General features: G+C 48.8%; 1 protein-coding gene and 1 long non-coding RNA gene across 4 annotated transcripts in view; one reads left to right on the top strand and one right to left on the bottom strand.

Moving 5' to 3' along the window:
* Positions 1-4,561, top strand: part of LOC109318844 — a 9,537-nt gene extending 4,976 nt beyond the window's left edge. Inside the window, exons 2-3 of the long non-coding RNA XR_002103333.1 lie at positions 2,111-2,117; positions 4,295-4,561. This is a non-coding gene — a long non-coding RNA (uncharacterized LOC109318844). The remainder of the gene's footprint in view (positions 1-2,110; positions 2,118-4,294) is intronic.
* COL20A1 (collagen type XX alpha 1 chain) overlaps positions 1-12,640 on the bottom strand; it is a 79,433-nt gene that overhangs the window by 10,155 nt on the left and 56,638 nt on the right. For 2 of the 3 annotated variants that reach the window (XM_019548259.1, XM_019548261.1), the window contains exons 24-33: positions 11,811-11,969; positions 9,355-9,432; positions 9,035-9,121; positions 6,249-6,302; positions 5,138-5,233; positions 4,568-4,621; positions 3,944-3,997; positions 3,352-3,405; positions 1,873-1,944; positions 1,484-1,519 (exon numbers count right to left, since the gene is read on the bottom strand). In XM_019548259.1, coding sequence (XP_019403804.1) covers positions 1,484-1,519; positions 1,873-1,944; positions 3,352-3,405; positions 3,944-3,997; positions 4,568-4,621; positions 5,138-5,233; positions 6,249-6,302; positions 9,035-9,121; positions 9,355-9,432; positions 11,811-11,969 — 744 coding nt within the window. The remainder of the gene's footprint in view (positions 1-1,483; positions 1,520-1,872; positions 1,945-3,351; positions 3,406-3,943; positions 3,998-4,567; positions 4,622-5,137; positions 5,234-6,248; positions 6,303-9,034; positions 9,122-9,354; positions 9,433-11,810; positions 11,970-12,640) is intronic. The other variant, XM_019548260.1, reaches the window with a different exon arrangement.

The raw sequence follows: 12,640 nt of genomic DNA, 5'->3' as shown, positions 1-12,640 counted from the left end.
AAAAAAAAAAAAGTTTCTGTAGAGCAGGAGCAAAAGTGATTTAAAAAAGAAAAAAAAAGAAAAACTTGGAAATAAACATGGGCACTGTCCATAAAAATTCATAACTAGATCAAAATTGAATCCTTCCAATCCCATTTATAAAACATCCATCTCTGGCTGGATCAATGTGCAGTCTTACACAAAATTAAACAAAACCCGGGCACGGTGCCCAGGGGGAAAAAAAGAGCAACCTCATCAAAAAGGAAAAAGCTGTAAAAGAAGACTACCCCACCTCATCTCCTCCCCGCATGCCCCACACCTGATCAGGTACTAACCTGAGACAGAAAAGCTCTACCTCTGGTCTTAAAGACATCTTCAAAGAGGTAAGAGTATTGAGGGGGTTTCTAAGAGCCTAAATCACAGTGTTTTGACCTCAATGGACTCTTGGTCACATCCTGAAGGAGGAGACATGTCCATGCCAAGCTCTACATTTACTTCAGTTACAGACATGGTTTGCATTTTGCTGGTTTTTATACGTGTTTCATCAGCTGACTATTTATGGGCCCGGGCAAGACGTACATGGTTACACTGGTGCCCTGTACAACCTGGAAGCACCCAGGTCAAGCAGCAAAGGGTAAATGTTTCAAAAGCAGCTAAGTGACTTGGAAGATGAATCCCCCCCCCCCTTTCCCTTTCACAGAGATACAGGTTCCCAGATCACTTCAGTTGATCATGAATCTGGGACTAGATTCAAATCACTCTAGCCGTGTCTACACATGCATTTACTGCGCAGTAATTTACTGCAGTTTTTAGACTGGCATCACTGTGCAGTAACACTGTGCCTGCTCCAACTTGAGAGCAAAGTTACTCCCAAGTCGGAGCACACACACAGTGTTACTGCACAGTAGGGCATCTACACATGCCTTACTGTGCAGTAACTAAGTGGGCATAAATTTGCTATCTGCATCATGCGGGTAGCAAATTTACACCTAACTCAGCATAAGTCATCATAGTTACTGCACTGTATGGGTGTGCACATGTAGACATGTGCTTGCACTGCTCAGTAACTGTACACGTGTAGAGATGCCCACTGGGTATCTAAAGCTCCCTAAGGCACAAGGGAGAAGTCCCCTCTTGATGTACAAGATCAGCTTCTCAACTGATGGAAATTCACTGATTTCAATGGAGATGTCTACCCAGCCCCCAAGGTGGAGTTATGAATTAGCTGATTATTATAATCAACTCCCCTCCCCGGTAAAAAAGCTTAATTTTTTTTTTAATTTATTTCACTCCTATGGAGACTAGCCCTTGTCTGACTGTTGCACAATTATAGCAGTTTCACCCAGAGCAAATGTCTCAGGGAAATGGAAAGCCAAGAGGCCATAGGCAAACGAGGTGGTTCAGCTTCACAGCAGCTGAATCGCAAGTGTCACGGGTGTCCTCTCCAGTACTGTGCACAGCACCAGAAGTGCATGTTGCAGAGAGCTCCAGAAGGTGCACTCACCTTCTCGCCCCTTTCTCCTTTGGGACCGGGCAGCCCCTGCAGAGAACAGGAAGCAAAAATCAACACTTCTTAAGAAAATGTGGGAGACGGTGAAAAATAAAAATATAAAGTCAATTGAATGATAGAAAGTCTATTTAGTACTTCGCTTTGTCAGACTCCAGAGAACAGCTACAGAACATTTTGCACACAGGTTTTACAAGCCAGCTCCCAGGTGAGAGCCTGTTTTATTTATTTATTTATTAATTTTTTTACTGGGTCTGATTTTTCTGAATGCTTTCATACTCCAAAGATGATCAGTTATGGCAATGCACTTTGCTACCATTCACTTCTGCTTATGCTACAAGTCTCATTAAGCACTCGAGAGAGCTATGAACATGGAAGAAACTTACAGTTGGTCCAACGTCCCCTGGAGGTCCTTTCTCTCCACCGCCGCCACGAGAGCCTGCCATGCCTTGGAAACCCTGCAGACGTTAGTTTTGAGATGCAGCTACAGAGATGGCCAGTTCCTTCCAAACTTTCTTCCTCTGCTGTTTGTGCCTCTGCCCAGCCCACCTCCTCCCCACTGGGACTCTGAGGACACCAGTACATTTAGTTTCGAGGGCTCGGGCAAGGGCACTGCACCCTTAGGGTTCATGTCAGTGCAGCATCCAGCTATGAGTGCCGTTGTAAGAGTAAATCATGTGTGAGTCATGTTCATATCATTTCCCATTACCATCTCAATTATGGTCAAGCAAAAAGATCTGAGTTGTGCCCAACTGCAGTGTGGGTTGGATTTATTTTTTTTATTTTATTTTTTTTTACCCTTCAGGTTTTAGCTTTTTCATTACATATTCAGATTATTTTAGTCTTAGCCCAGAGCATTTTTATTTTTTTTGGACTGCTCGTGCCTCCCCTTTCTCTCTTATTAGTACTGCACTTCCCTCTTCAGAGCAACGTCATTAGTAATGATGATTTTTTTTGGTTTTTTTGGTTTTTTTAACAGAAAAAAAGCCTGCCTGCCTTACACAATGTGTCTCTCTGCAATGGATAGGATTATATTTTAAAACAGCCACCAGGAATTCGCTATTCCTCTTCATAATTTTGGTTGGATTCCAGTGGCTGGTGCCTAACAACTATGAGGCCTCTGGGACATAAGAGTTTTCAATGTAATTACATAAGAGATGCCAGACTAGGTCAGCCCACAGGCCCACCCAGCCCTGCCCAAGCCTCTCAGGGTGGCAGAAAGGGGGTGATAAAGGAAAGGAGTGTGTACGCAGGGCCTATCCCAACTGATCCATCTATTCCAGCTTTCAGTATTCAGAGGCCCAGGGAGCCCCAATCTGAAAGCTGCCATGCTATCATGCTTGGATGCACGGATCCTGATTGCATGTGTCCAGTTCCACTTGAACTTGGCTATCTTGTTGGCTAAAAGGAGATTCTCTGTGCGAAGCACTCCAGCAAGCCTTGGGAACCCATTTTTGCCACCTGCCCCCAACATGAGACGGGGCACATCTTGGGACCACGTGAGTGAGGGCAGCAGTGAAGGTGAAGCAGAAGCAGTGTCGCTCCGCTGGATGGGAACCAACAAGGCATCCGTCCTAGGCTGGCTGGCATGGACCCAATGCCATGCCAAGGGCAACTAATGTGCTGTGGTTTCCTGCAGAGCTCCCTGGCACAGTTTGGAGGTGGTGCAGACCAACACTTCCTCTGCTTCCTACATGTGCCTTCAGGATGCAATTCCTCACTCCCAGGGGGTTGTGAAGTGGAAGGGATCTGTGCAGAGCCCCAGCTCCAACCCCGTGAGGACTCGGGTCAGAGGGAACCAGCAGAAGCTCCTGTTGTTCGGACAAGCTTCGCTTCTATGTGTTGGACTCAGCGTGCGCTCTTACCCTTGGTCCGGGTGGTCCCGGAGGCCCAGCTGTGCCCTCCAGTCCTCTCACCCCCTGCAAAGGCAATAGTGTGTTTAACAAATGGGGGTGAACAGCTGTGCTGGGAGCAGAGGACACGGACTTGCACCAACTAACTCCAGAGGCCACTGAACAAGAGCTTGCAGGAGAGGAGACCCAAAGGAACAAGGATGCTGTAGCCACCCGATGGAAGAAAGCTCGCCCCATACTGGGGAAGCAATCCACCCACCCGAGAGCCTGCCAGGTACAAACACGATCAGGAAGGAGAAAAAACATCCAGGGACTGGGTGACAGCAAAGGGACCAGGCTTCCCCCAAGAACCTAGGAAAAGACCAGGCCTCCAGGGCTCTTTCCAAGGTGTGGGGTCATTGGCAGGTGTCTCCCCAGCATCGCACCCAGGAGCAATTTCCAGGAACTGTTGCATATGCCCCAGATCCAAAAGCTTGGCCTCAGTTTGGGCTCCTAAGTCCATATTTTGGCACCAAGAAGTAGATCAGGTTTCAGGGGTGCAAAGCCATTCCTGTTCACTGACTTTTTGGTACCTGCACCTGAAGCTCAGGGCTGTGTGTTTTACCTTTGCTCCCTGAAGGCCGTCTCTGCCCGGAGCTCCCTGGACACCAGGAATACCCTGTAAGAGAGCAGCTAGTCAGGTCTGGTGTCCAGCTCCTACTTCCACCATTACGGATCTGCACTGGGATATAAGGACAAGGAGGGCAATGGGGTATGGGCATACAGGATATGTTGCTGAAACACGCCTTCTGTTTTTAGGTGCCTGGGGTCTTTCACTGCCGTTAAGGACAAAGCTTCCTTTTCTCCCTTCATCGCATCAGACACTTCAGTAGCCAAGCATTGTATGGGTCCAGCTGCATGTCCTTTGACCTGTTTGAGCATGGGGCTAGACTGCTCAGAGCCATTCTGAACTCAGTCTCACCAAAGCCGAGTATCCATAATGAGTTTGTCCCTCTGTGAAATGGGCATAATACTTGCCAAGCACAGGGCACATTTGCACTGGCACAGCCCTGGCATGGGTTTGACTGAGTGGGGTCAATACCAGTAGAAGGTATTTTTATTCTCGTGGGGTTTCAAAGCAAAGCAGAGAGGGCAGTAAGGAAAGCAAACCCCCTTGCTGATAACATCCAGCAGGAGAGCCAGTGGATCCATCCTTGAGATGATTCAAAGGAGCATCTTCCAGTATTACCTGCATGCCTGGGATTCCTGCGTCTCCTTTCTCCCCTTTGATCCCTGGTGGTCCCTTCAATCAAAATACAGCAAAATAATTACATAGACTCTGCCACTTTCTTCCCTGCTCTGGGCGACTCATTGCAACAGCCCAAGAAACCTCCCTGCACCCTTCAAAGTGACTTCTGCCCACTGGGGTACCACCACAATCTCCATACCTCTGAATTTCGTCTGGGCCTCGTAGCAAGGCAGGCAGGAGCGTATGCAATGTGTATGCCCAAAGGTGGGAGGTATGCCACAGATCTCCAGCCGCTGCCTTGTCTAAGCATGGTCACTGCACAATCACCCTTGTTGGGGTCTTCTGCTTGAAGGGAACCTCCAGGTCAGAATAGACTTCACCCCAAATAATTCAATCGAGTGTTTTGCCAATATGAGAAAAACTAGAGCTCCTATGGCAGCTGCTAGCAACGAGGTTGTGGGCCCTGATGTAGACAGGCTTCAGGTGTTCTTGTCACCCTGTCTCTTTAGAAAACCCACTAAGGTACTGCATAGCACAAAGAGACGGAGAAAGCCATAAGCGCTCACGTACCACTGGACCTTGCACAGTGATTCCTTGAGATCCCGGAGAGCCTTGCTGTCCACCAGGACCCTGGGGGCCGACCTGTCCGGGGGGGCCTGGCTCACCCTAAAAGCAAAGATATGACACAGGAAAGGAAGGCATATTTGTGCCTTCCAGCTGCACAGAGCAGCTATGGCAAAAGGGAAGAGCCCATGACTGCCAACTCATCACGTGCTCAGCTCTACCACCTTTGAATTTGAAGTCCAAGGTGTTTATTCGGCTGCCTCGGAAGTCAAAGGCAAAACTCCCCCTGATTTGCAGAGGTGCAGGCACAGCCCAGCCATACAGCAAGTTAATCTAATGATTCGAGTTTGTCATAAAGGAGGAGGGGGTGAACCTTAGCTGAAAATTGCATCCGTTTTTCATTGACTAGCTCTATAACTATACGGTCAGCTTGCAAAGGGGAAAGCAGCACGGATAGCAGTGATCCTGTCTCAGGCAAGAGGCTGGACTAGAGGACCTCTGGAGGTCCCTTCCAGTCCTACTTCTCTGAGCATCTATGGATCTATAACACGCTGACACTTATTCCGTGCTCATCTCGGCTATTCTGCAGCAGAGATTTAACCTGTTACTGGGATTTTTGCTGTAGTGCAGCAATACCGACTCAGATACCTGACACCACAGCAGATACCAAATCAAAGAAGACAGCAGGAAGAACAGGAGAAGGATGAACGCTTTCTGATGCAGCAAGGCTGCTTTCCTAAACAGTCACTGATCAGGTTAATTTACTTCCCCAATGCAACTAAACGCCTGCAAGAGTCTTCGAGCAGGCATCCTGTCTTAATCCATATTCCATGGCAAAGAGAAGCCTGTTGGCCCTCAGCATGGGATAACAAATTGTTCATCCTCCATCTAATTACAGAGATTCTCCACGTCTGGTTTTTAAAAGGCGCCGATCCTGTTCTACGCGGCCGGCTGCAGCGAGGCGGCTATCTCCTGAGTCAGCAGTGTCAGCTTAACCCTGGACCTGGGGCATGCAGACACAGCTGTAGTGGAGAGCAGGTTTCAGGATGGGCCTCTCAACTTCAAGTCACATGAAAGAAAATCCAAAGCCCAGGTCGTGTTGAAGGGCATCGCTCACCTTGGGGCCTGGTTGCCCCTGCTCCCCTTGAGGTCCTCTCCGCCCCGGACTGCCCTGCCCATATGAGAGAAAGCACAAGACTGTGGTTACTGCCAAATACTCTCTGTCCTGCAGTGCACCTTGAAGCCCAGGAATGGGTTTGCAGAGCAAACTGGTCATGAAGGCTGTTAGGGTTCACATGCAACTGGGGAAAGCTCCTTGCATACAGCCCCTGCCTGCAACCTTCCTGCCCCATACGACCCCCAGGACTATAGGCTCCCCAGTGACCCACTGCAAGTGGCTCAAACTATAACAAGCAGGTAGTGATTACAAACCGCATCACTCAATGCCATGAGACCAGCATCAGGCCGCTGGCCTTGGAACATATTCAGTAACCTTGAACAAGAAAATAAAGACCCAGGAATACCAGGAAACATTTCCTGACGATAATGAAACTCTACTCTTTGTTTTGAAAGTGCCTCTCATGAGGCGGAGTGGATTCATCTCCATTTCAGACCGTTGCAGCAAGACGAGGATGAAGCACAGGCTCCTACTCGCAAACACTCAAGAGCAGGCACTTCTACTGAACATCCTCTTCGGTCGAACACAGGGCGGGAGGGAACTGAATCCACGGATGCTTAGCTACGCATCTCCAACAGCCCCTGGCCTGGGGGGAAAATAATCCTCTCCAATGCATTGAACGACTGACATCTTAATCTGAAAGTTTCTGTTCTTGATTGTAAACTGCAATGGATTTGGATGCTGTCAGTCTGACCAGAAGGCTTTGCTGAGGGCTGTTCCCTAAAGCTCATTCACAGTTACCTGGGCCTATCTCTGGTCAAAAGCAGCTCATTAAGGAGGAGTGAATATGTCTGAGGTGGGAGGCATCCACACACCCTTTACTCGTTTGGGATCACTTGGACCATGGGAGGCAGGGCTCTTGCAACGATTACGTCAGTCAGGGTTTCACGCTGCTGGGAGCAAACATCTCATAACCATGTTCCCTATGAGAACCATATTCATAAAACCTGCCTCTCTCCACAAGTGCGTGGTATAGATATCACCTAAAATGACCAGGCAATGTGAGCTTGTAACTAGGCAGCAGTACACTGATAATGCAACGTGCTGTGCACTCCCATCTGGCTGTTTCTTCTCAACTATGAGACTGTCCTCACCATTGGATCACATCGTTTTTTGGTATTTTTTTTTTTAAAGCTGAACAAGCTAAACCAAACCTACTAGCTGGGATAGCAGCAATTACTGTTAACGTATTTTAATAGCATGGGATCTCTGGGGTATTGTTGTATTGGGAAGGAAGCTTTGAGATTAGAGTCTGTTGCTGTTTGCTCAGGGAAAAAAAATCCAACCGTGTTTTGCAAATGCAAGTGGTTCCCACAGCTGCCAGTCACGGGGCACAAAGTTAGTGCAAGTTACAGCAAGGAAAGTTGAGGCTGGATATTAGGAAAACCTCTCACTAGGAGGGTGGTGAAGCACTGGGACAGGTTCGCCAGAGAGGTGGTGGAGTCTCCATCCTTGGAGGTTTCTAAGGCCCGCTCAACAAAGCCTTGGCTGGGATGATGTAGCTGGGGCTGGTCCTGTTTTGAGCAGGGGGTTGGACTAGATGTGACCTCCTGAGGATCCTTCCAACCCTCATTATCTATGAGTCTATGAATTTGCACCCCAAAGGATTTTATAAGCACTTGGTGTACCTGAAGGGTGAGAGGAAAAGCCAGAGTTGTAATATTTCCCCTCTCTACCTGTGGGTCCTGAAATCCAGAGTGTGTGGTTTATTAGTTTTTTTGGCAATGGCTGCGAGACAGAAAGGGACAACTTTCCTCTCCCTTCAGTGCCTTAGTTACAAGCTCCTTGCATCCAAGTCCCTGTCCTTTGCACATGGCTGTGACACGCTTTGCAGGCCACCAGCAAAGCCTTAGGTGACGCAACTAGATCTAATTGTTCCTGTGAGGGCTTGTGCAGAACCAGGTTTTCTACTGGGGTCTCCTGGTGGGTTTGTGCACTTCAGAGAGCAGAGGTTTCACTAAAGCCATAAGAGGTTCCCTGTTCTGTGCATTTAATCACAAATAAAAGGGAATAAGGATTTTTTGTATTTCAGGTCTTCACAAAGCTCCCTATCTAGCTGATCTCTGTAGACAGACCAAGAGGGCAGCTGGCCTTCCTCCCCTAAGAGGATTAGCATGGTATCGGGAAACACTCTTGCTGGTCCCAGCTGCCATTACTGCCCTGCCGGATTACTGTTTGCACTTTGGCAGTGAGAGAGGAAATCAAAGCTAGGCCATGGTATGCTGCTGTATACAAGCTCCTCTGTAAGAGAGGGGGTTGGACCCAATGCCAGGAAGCCCTGAGCCGCTGGGGACATACAAAATCTAAGCAACATCTTTTTGTTTCAGCTACCATCTCTCCTCCCTCCAAAGCTGGGATGCTCAGACTTCAGACTGGCATTCTGGTCTGGTCCTGTATTTGCTGGGTGTGGGAATCGCAATCACGGCAAAACATCCCTGCCCACCAAAGCTGCAGGGTCTAAAATGACTGGGTGTCCCTTCAATCAGGTCACGCAAGAAAAGGGAGAGGGGGAAAAAAAAACAAAGCCCTGCAGTGGCACATGCCATCTTTCACTGCTTATGTTCATGCTTCTTTGTGGCACTGGATTTCTTTTCCTATGCCCACCCTGTGCCTGGGCTGCTGGAAGCACCTGCCCTTTGCCCCTGGCTATGCTGTGCCCCAGAAGCATTGCACCACAGAGCTGTGCATAGTTGTTTCTGGGGACAAACATGGAAATCTGAACTTACAGGAGGCCCAGGGGGACCTGGCAGGCCTGGGACACTGGACATGCAGGTACAGGCAGGAGCCAAGGCAGGACACGTCTCTTCATCTCTCTGAAGAAAGAGAACAAGCTTGTCTTAGGGGCTGTGTGCCCAAGTGCACCTTTCCCCTGCATTCAAAGCATGTGCACACACGAGTCTCAAGCTGGTAACTACATGGCCTCAGTTTCTCAAGGGGGACATCATCACCTCCTGAGCCCCTCAAAACACCAGCATTTCCTTCTTGGTCCTACGTGATAAATTCCCCAGTTGGATGTCAGTGAGCAGAGAGGTCCTCTGTGTCTTACCAGTGCAGGGAGCTCACAACATGGGTCATCCTCTGCCCACAAAGCATTGCACACAATCTGCAAAGACTGCAGCTGGAACTGTGGAGCAAAGAGAGGGAGATGACACTCATGAGAAAAGCTGCAAAACCTACTTCTATGTAGGCACGCCTAGCTATTCCACCACCCCGCATTGCTGAAGCCGGGGGTCCCGATGAGAATACAGGTATAGAAAAAACATGAGGCCGCACGGACATCTTGATGGTCCCTAGTACAGCAGTTGCAAACTGAATGCAGAAACTATTTTACACTCTTAGCAAGAGCTCACACCAAATCTCGTTAAGACAACAAAGGGAAGAATAGCTCGTTCTACCTGCCACCCCGCAGAGAGAGCTAGGGGGAAAAGGCATGTCGGCTCTTGGCTGCATGCTGTGGCAGCTGACTGCAAGAGAAACCCCTATGAATTCATTCATGTATTTTGTCCCCCCCTCCACTTTACACCAATACACTCATTCAGTTGCACCTGGACCAGATGTAGCTGCACAGCGATGTAGCACTTAGCAGGAGCACCCGGGACGTCTTCGGGCCTCCGAGTCAAGAGCTGTGCAAAGCGACACGACAGGCAAGGCCCACGCCAATAGCGCTGCGTTCCTGATTTATTCACACTTCAATAGCAGCTCCCCAAATCCCAAAGCTCCGAGTAATTGGCTTCAGCGCCAGCCAAAATGTAAAAAAAAAAAAAAACCCCAAAAACAACCCTTTCCTTTGCTGCCACTCAAGGAAATTGGTAGGAGAGCAAAAGCAGCAGGTATTCTTGGGAGATGTTCCAACTTCCCACCCCCCAATCTCCTCTTCTTCCTCTCCTTCAGCTGCCAGATCCCTCTATTCTGATTAGCATGGGGGACAAATGCCACATGAAAACTAAATAAAAAAAAAAGGAGCTGGTGCATTTTAAGACGGACTGCTTTTTTTTAATGCCATTTTCCCTGAATCAAGGCTTTTTTCTCTCATGCACTTAACGATGAGAAAGGGGACTAATGGAGGGAGTGTGACATGTAGCATATAGATATAAAATTAGCCCGGTAGATCAACTGGCATTTAAAGACGTCTCAAATGAAATAAGGCTGGATGATAACCAATAATGAGGCACTCTGTCTTCCCAAGGGCAGCTGAGCGGCCGTAGATGCGAAGCCTCACTAGGCTTGAAGGATGATGGAAGTGGAGACGGTGTGAGCTGTTCATTAGTGGCTCCTCAAATGCTCGACTTCGTTAGCTAAGCTGCTAAAGGGGAAACGAAGACGAGTGCCAGGAATTTTAACTCCCAAGAAGAGATCTGACGGGGTTGTTGCCAGTCTAAACTGCAGCAGCATTTTTTTTCTGGCGTGCAAACTGAGGTCTGCTTGACTCGGTGTCCCCCCGTTTTGTTACCCGTCTGCTCCTGCACATCACAGGGAATGCTGCTGACTCGAGTCAGGTACGTTTTTCATGGTACGCTGAATGACTGCTTCTCCCTTGAGTTAGCTGAGCCTGCGTGTAGTGCCTGTGGCCAGATTGCTTATGCAGAGCTGTCTTCAGGTGTGGGAAGTTGCAACCAGCTGACCTTGTCTGGTCTGCAAATCCTTAGCTCTACAGCTGCAAGCCAAGTGGAGAAGGCGCATCGTTCAACTGCTGACCAGCCCTTTAAACAAGGGTTTAGATCAGCACAAAGCAAAGTGGTCCTATGATCTCGCAGTGGTTTTCTACTCACTTTACACTGCTGTCAGGGGCAACACAAAGTGCAAGGAAAGGGTGAATCAGATCCAGGGCACATTTTTGTCTCTAAATGTTGCTTTTCCCCATGGGACTGAAGCTTGCCCATTCACTCCTTCCTGGGGCCCGCTGCAGGGTCCATGTGCTTACTTCCTCTCTCCCTAGCAAGCCAGGGTTTGGGGGGTTTTTGGCATTGAGCTGGTTTCTCTTTGGTTAAACTGGCAGTGAACCTCGAAAGCTGCGCACCGCTTTTCAGCCGTCCACGCACGCACCCAGCGACAAGGCTTTCTTGGGAGCAAGACCGAAGGAAACACATCCACATGTACTGCTCTCCAATCCCCATTACTGGCTGATGCTACTCCGTGGGAGTTGGCCCTCCAGTCCTGCCTCTTCTGCGTATTACGGCAGAATCAGAGTTTCCTCTGCCTCCGAAACGAGGCAATTTTCAAGCAAAAGGCCTGCTGTTTCCTTGCAGTTCAAGCACTCCACGCCATGGCTAGTCCCAAACCTCAAAGGCTGCACTTCCAGAAGGAGAAAGGAGAGAAAGCCACTGCATTAAGAAAAACTCATTAAATCTCTAAAAAAGGAAAGGGGAGAGAACACACTGCCTGGCTTCACGGATGTGCTCTAAGGCACTCTGCACCAGAGGGATGGGAGGCCAACATCCTATCCCCATCCGGCTGAATTTGGACCCACAGATCCTCCTGAAAACGAATAAGCCTTGGACTTACGGTGGCCGACCCGCTCCTCGGTCCTCTGGTCCTTGCGAGTTTCCCCAGCATGACAAAGCCCGCAGTGGAGATGCTGCCCACCGCATTGACTGCTCTCTCCGCTATTTTCCTGCAGTCCAGGTAGAGTTTGATCTTGAAATGGCTCACAGCTATGTGCACCTGGAGAACAGGCAAGGAGAGACGTGTTGAACCTCAACTGGGGGTGGTAGGTTTTGTTAGAATAAAACAAAGGTTTCTTCAAGACTCGTGTACCTGGCAGACTTCACGTACACGTCTACCGGCAGAGGCAGGTGTTTATAGTGATCCCAAAGGATCTGGGCTGGAAAGCACTAGAGCAGTGATTCTCAACTGGGGTGCCTTGATATACTCTCAGGGATGCTGCAGGGAGCTACGCAGTATTAGCACTGTTGTGTGTGCAAACATGGGTCACCAGATCAACTCAAGAGTCTTCCTACAGGAAGCTATAGTGTGAACAACTATTCTGACCTGCTGTGGTCGTTTTGGGGGTTGCAACAAAGGACAGCTCTCTTATTTTTCTGTTGTCAAAAAAGGAGTGACTCGAGTCTAAAAACGTAGAGAAGCACTGCAACGTAGAATTACTTCTAATAGCTGACGTATCTAAGATGCACAACCAGCGCTTCACAACTCAAGGCAGCCATTCTCTGGAGAAACCATCCCCAGGGCTGTGATGTTAAATTACTCATCATCTTCCAGAATAAATCCCATCCTGGGTCTGCCTAATGAGATTGGTACATGGTGCTGGTTTTGCGGGGTGAGGGCACTTATCCACTGAGATCCTATAGACTGAAGAGCCACTGGGGACACAGAGA

This window comes from Crocodylus porosus, unplaced genomic scaffold, assembly GCF_001723895.1.
Source record: "Crocodylus porosus isolate Cpor-Errol unplaced genomic scaffold, CroPor_comp1, whole genome shotgun sequence".
NCBI classification, from domain to species: Eukaryota; Metazoa; Chordata; order Crocodylia; family Crocodylidae; genus Crocodylus; species Crocodylus porosus.
Note: the sequence above shows the minus strand (reverse complement) of the source record. Positions and strands in the feature narration are given on the sequence as shown.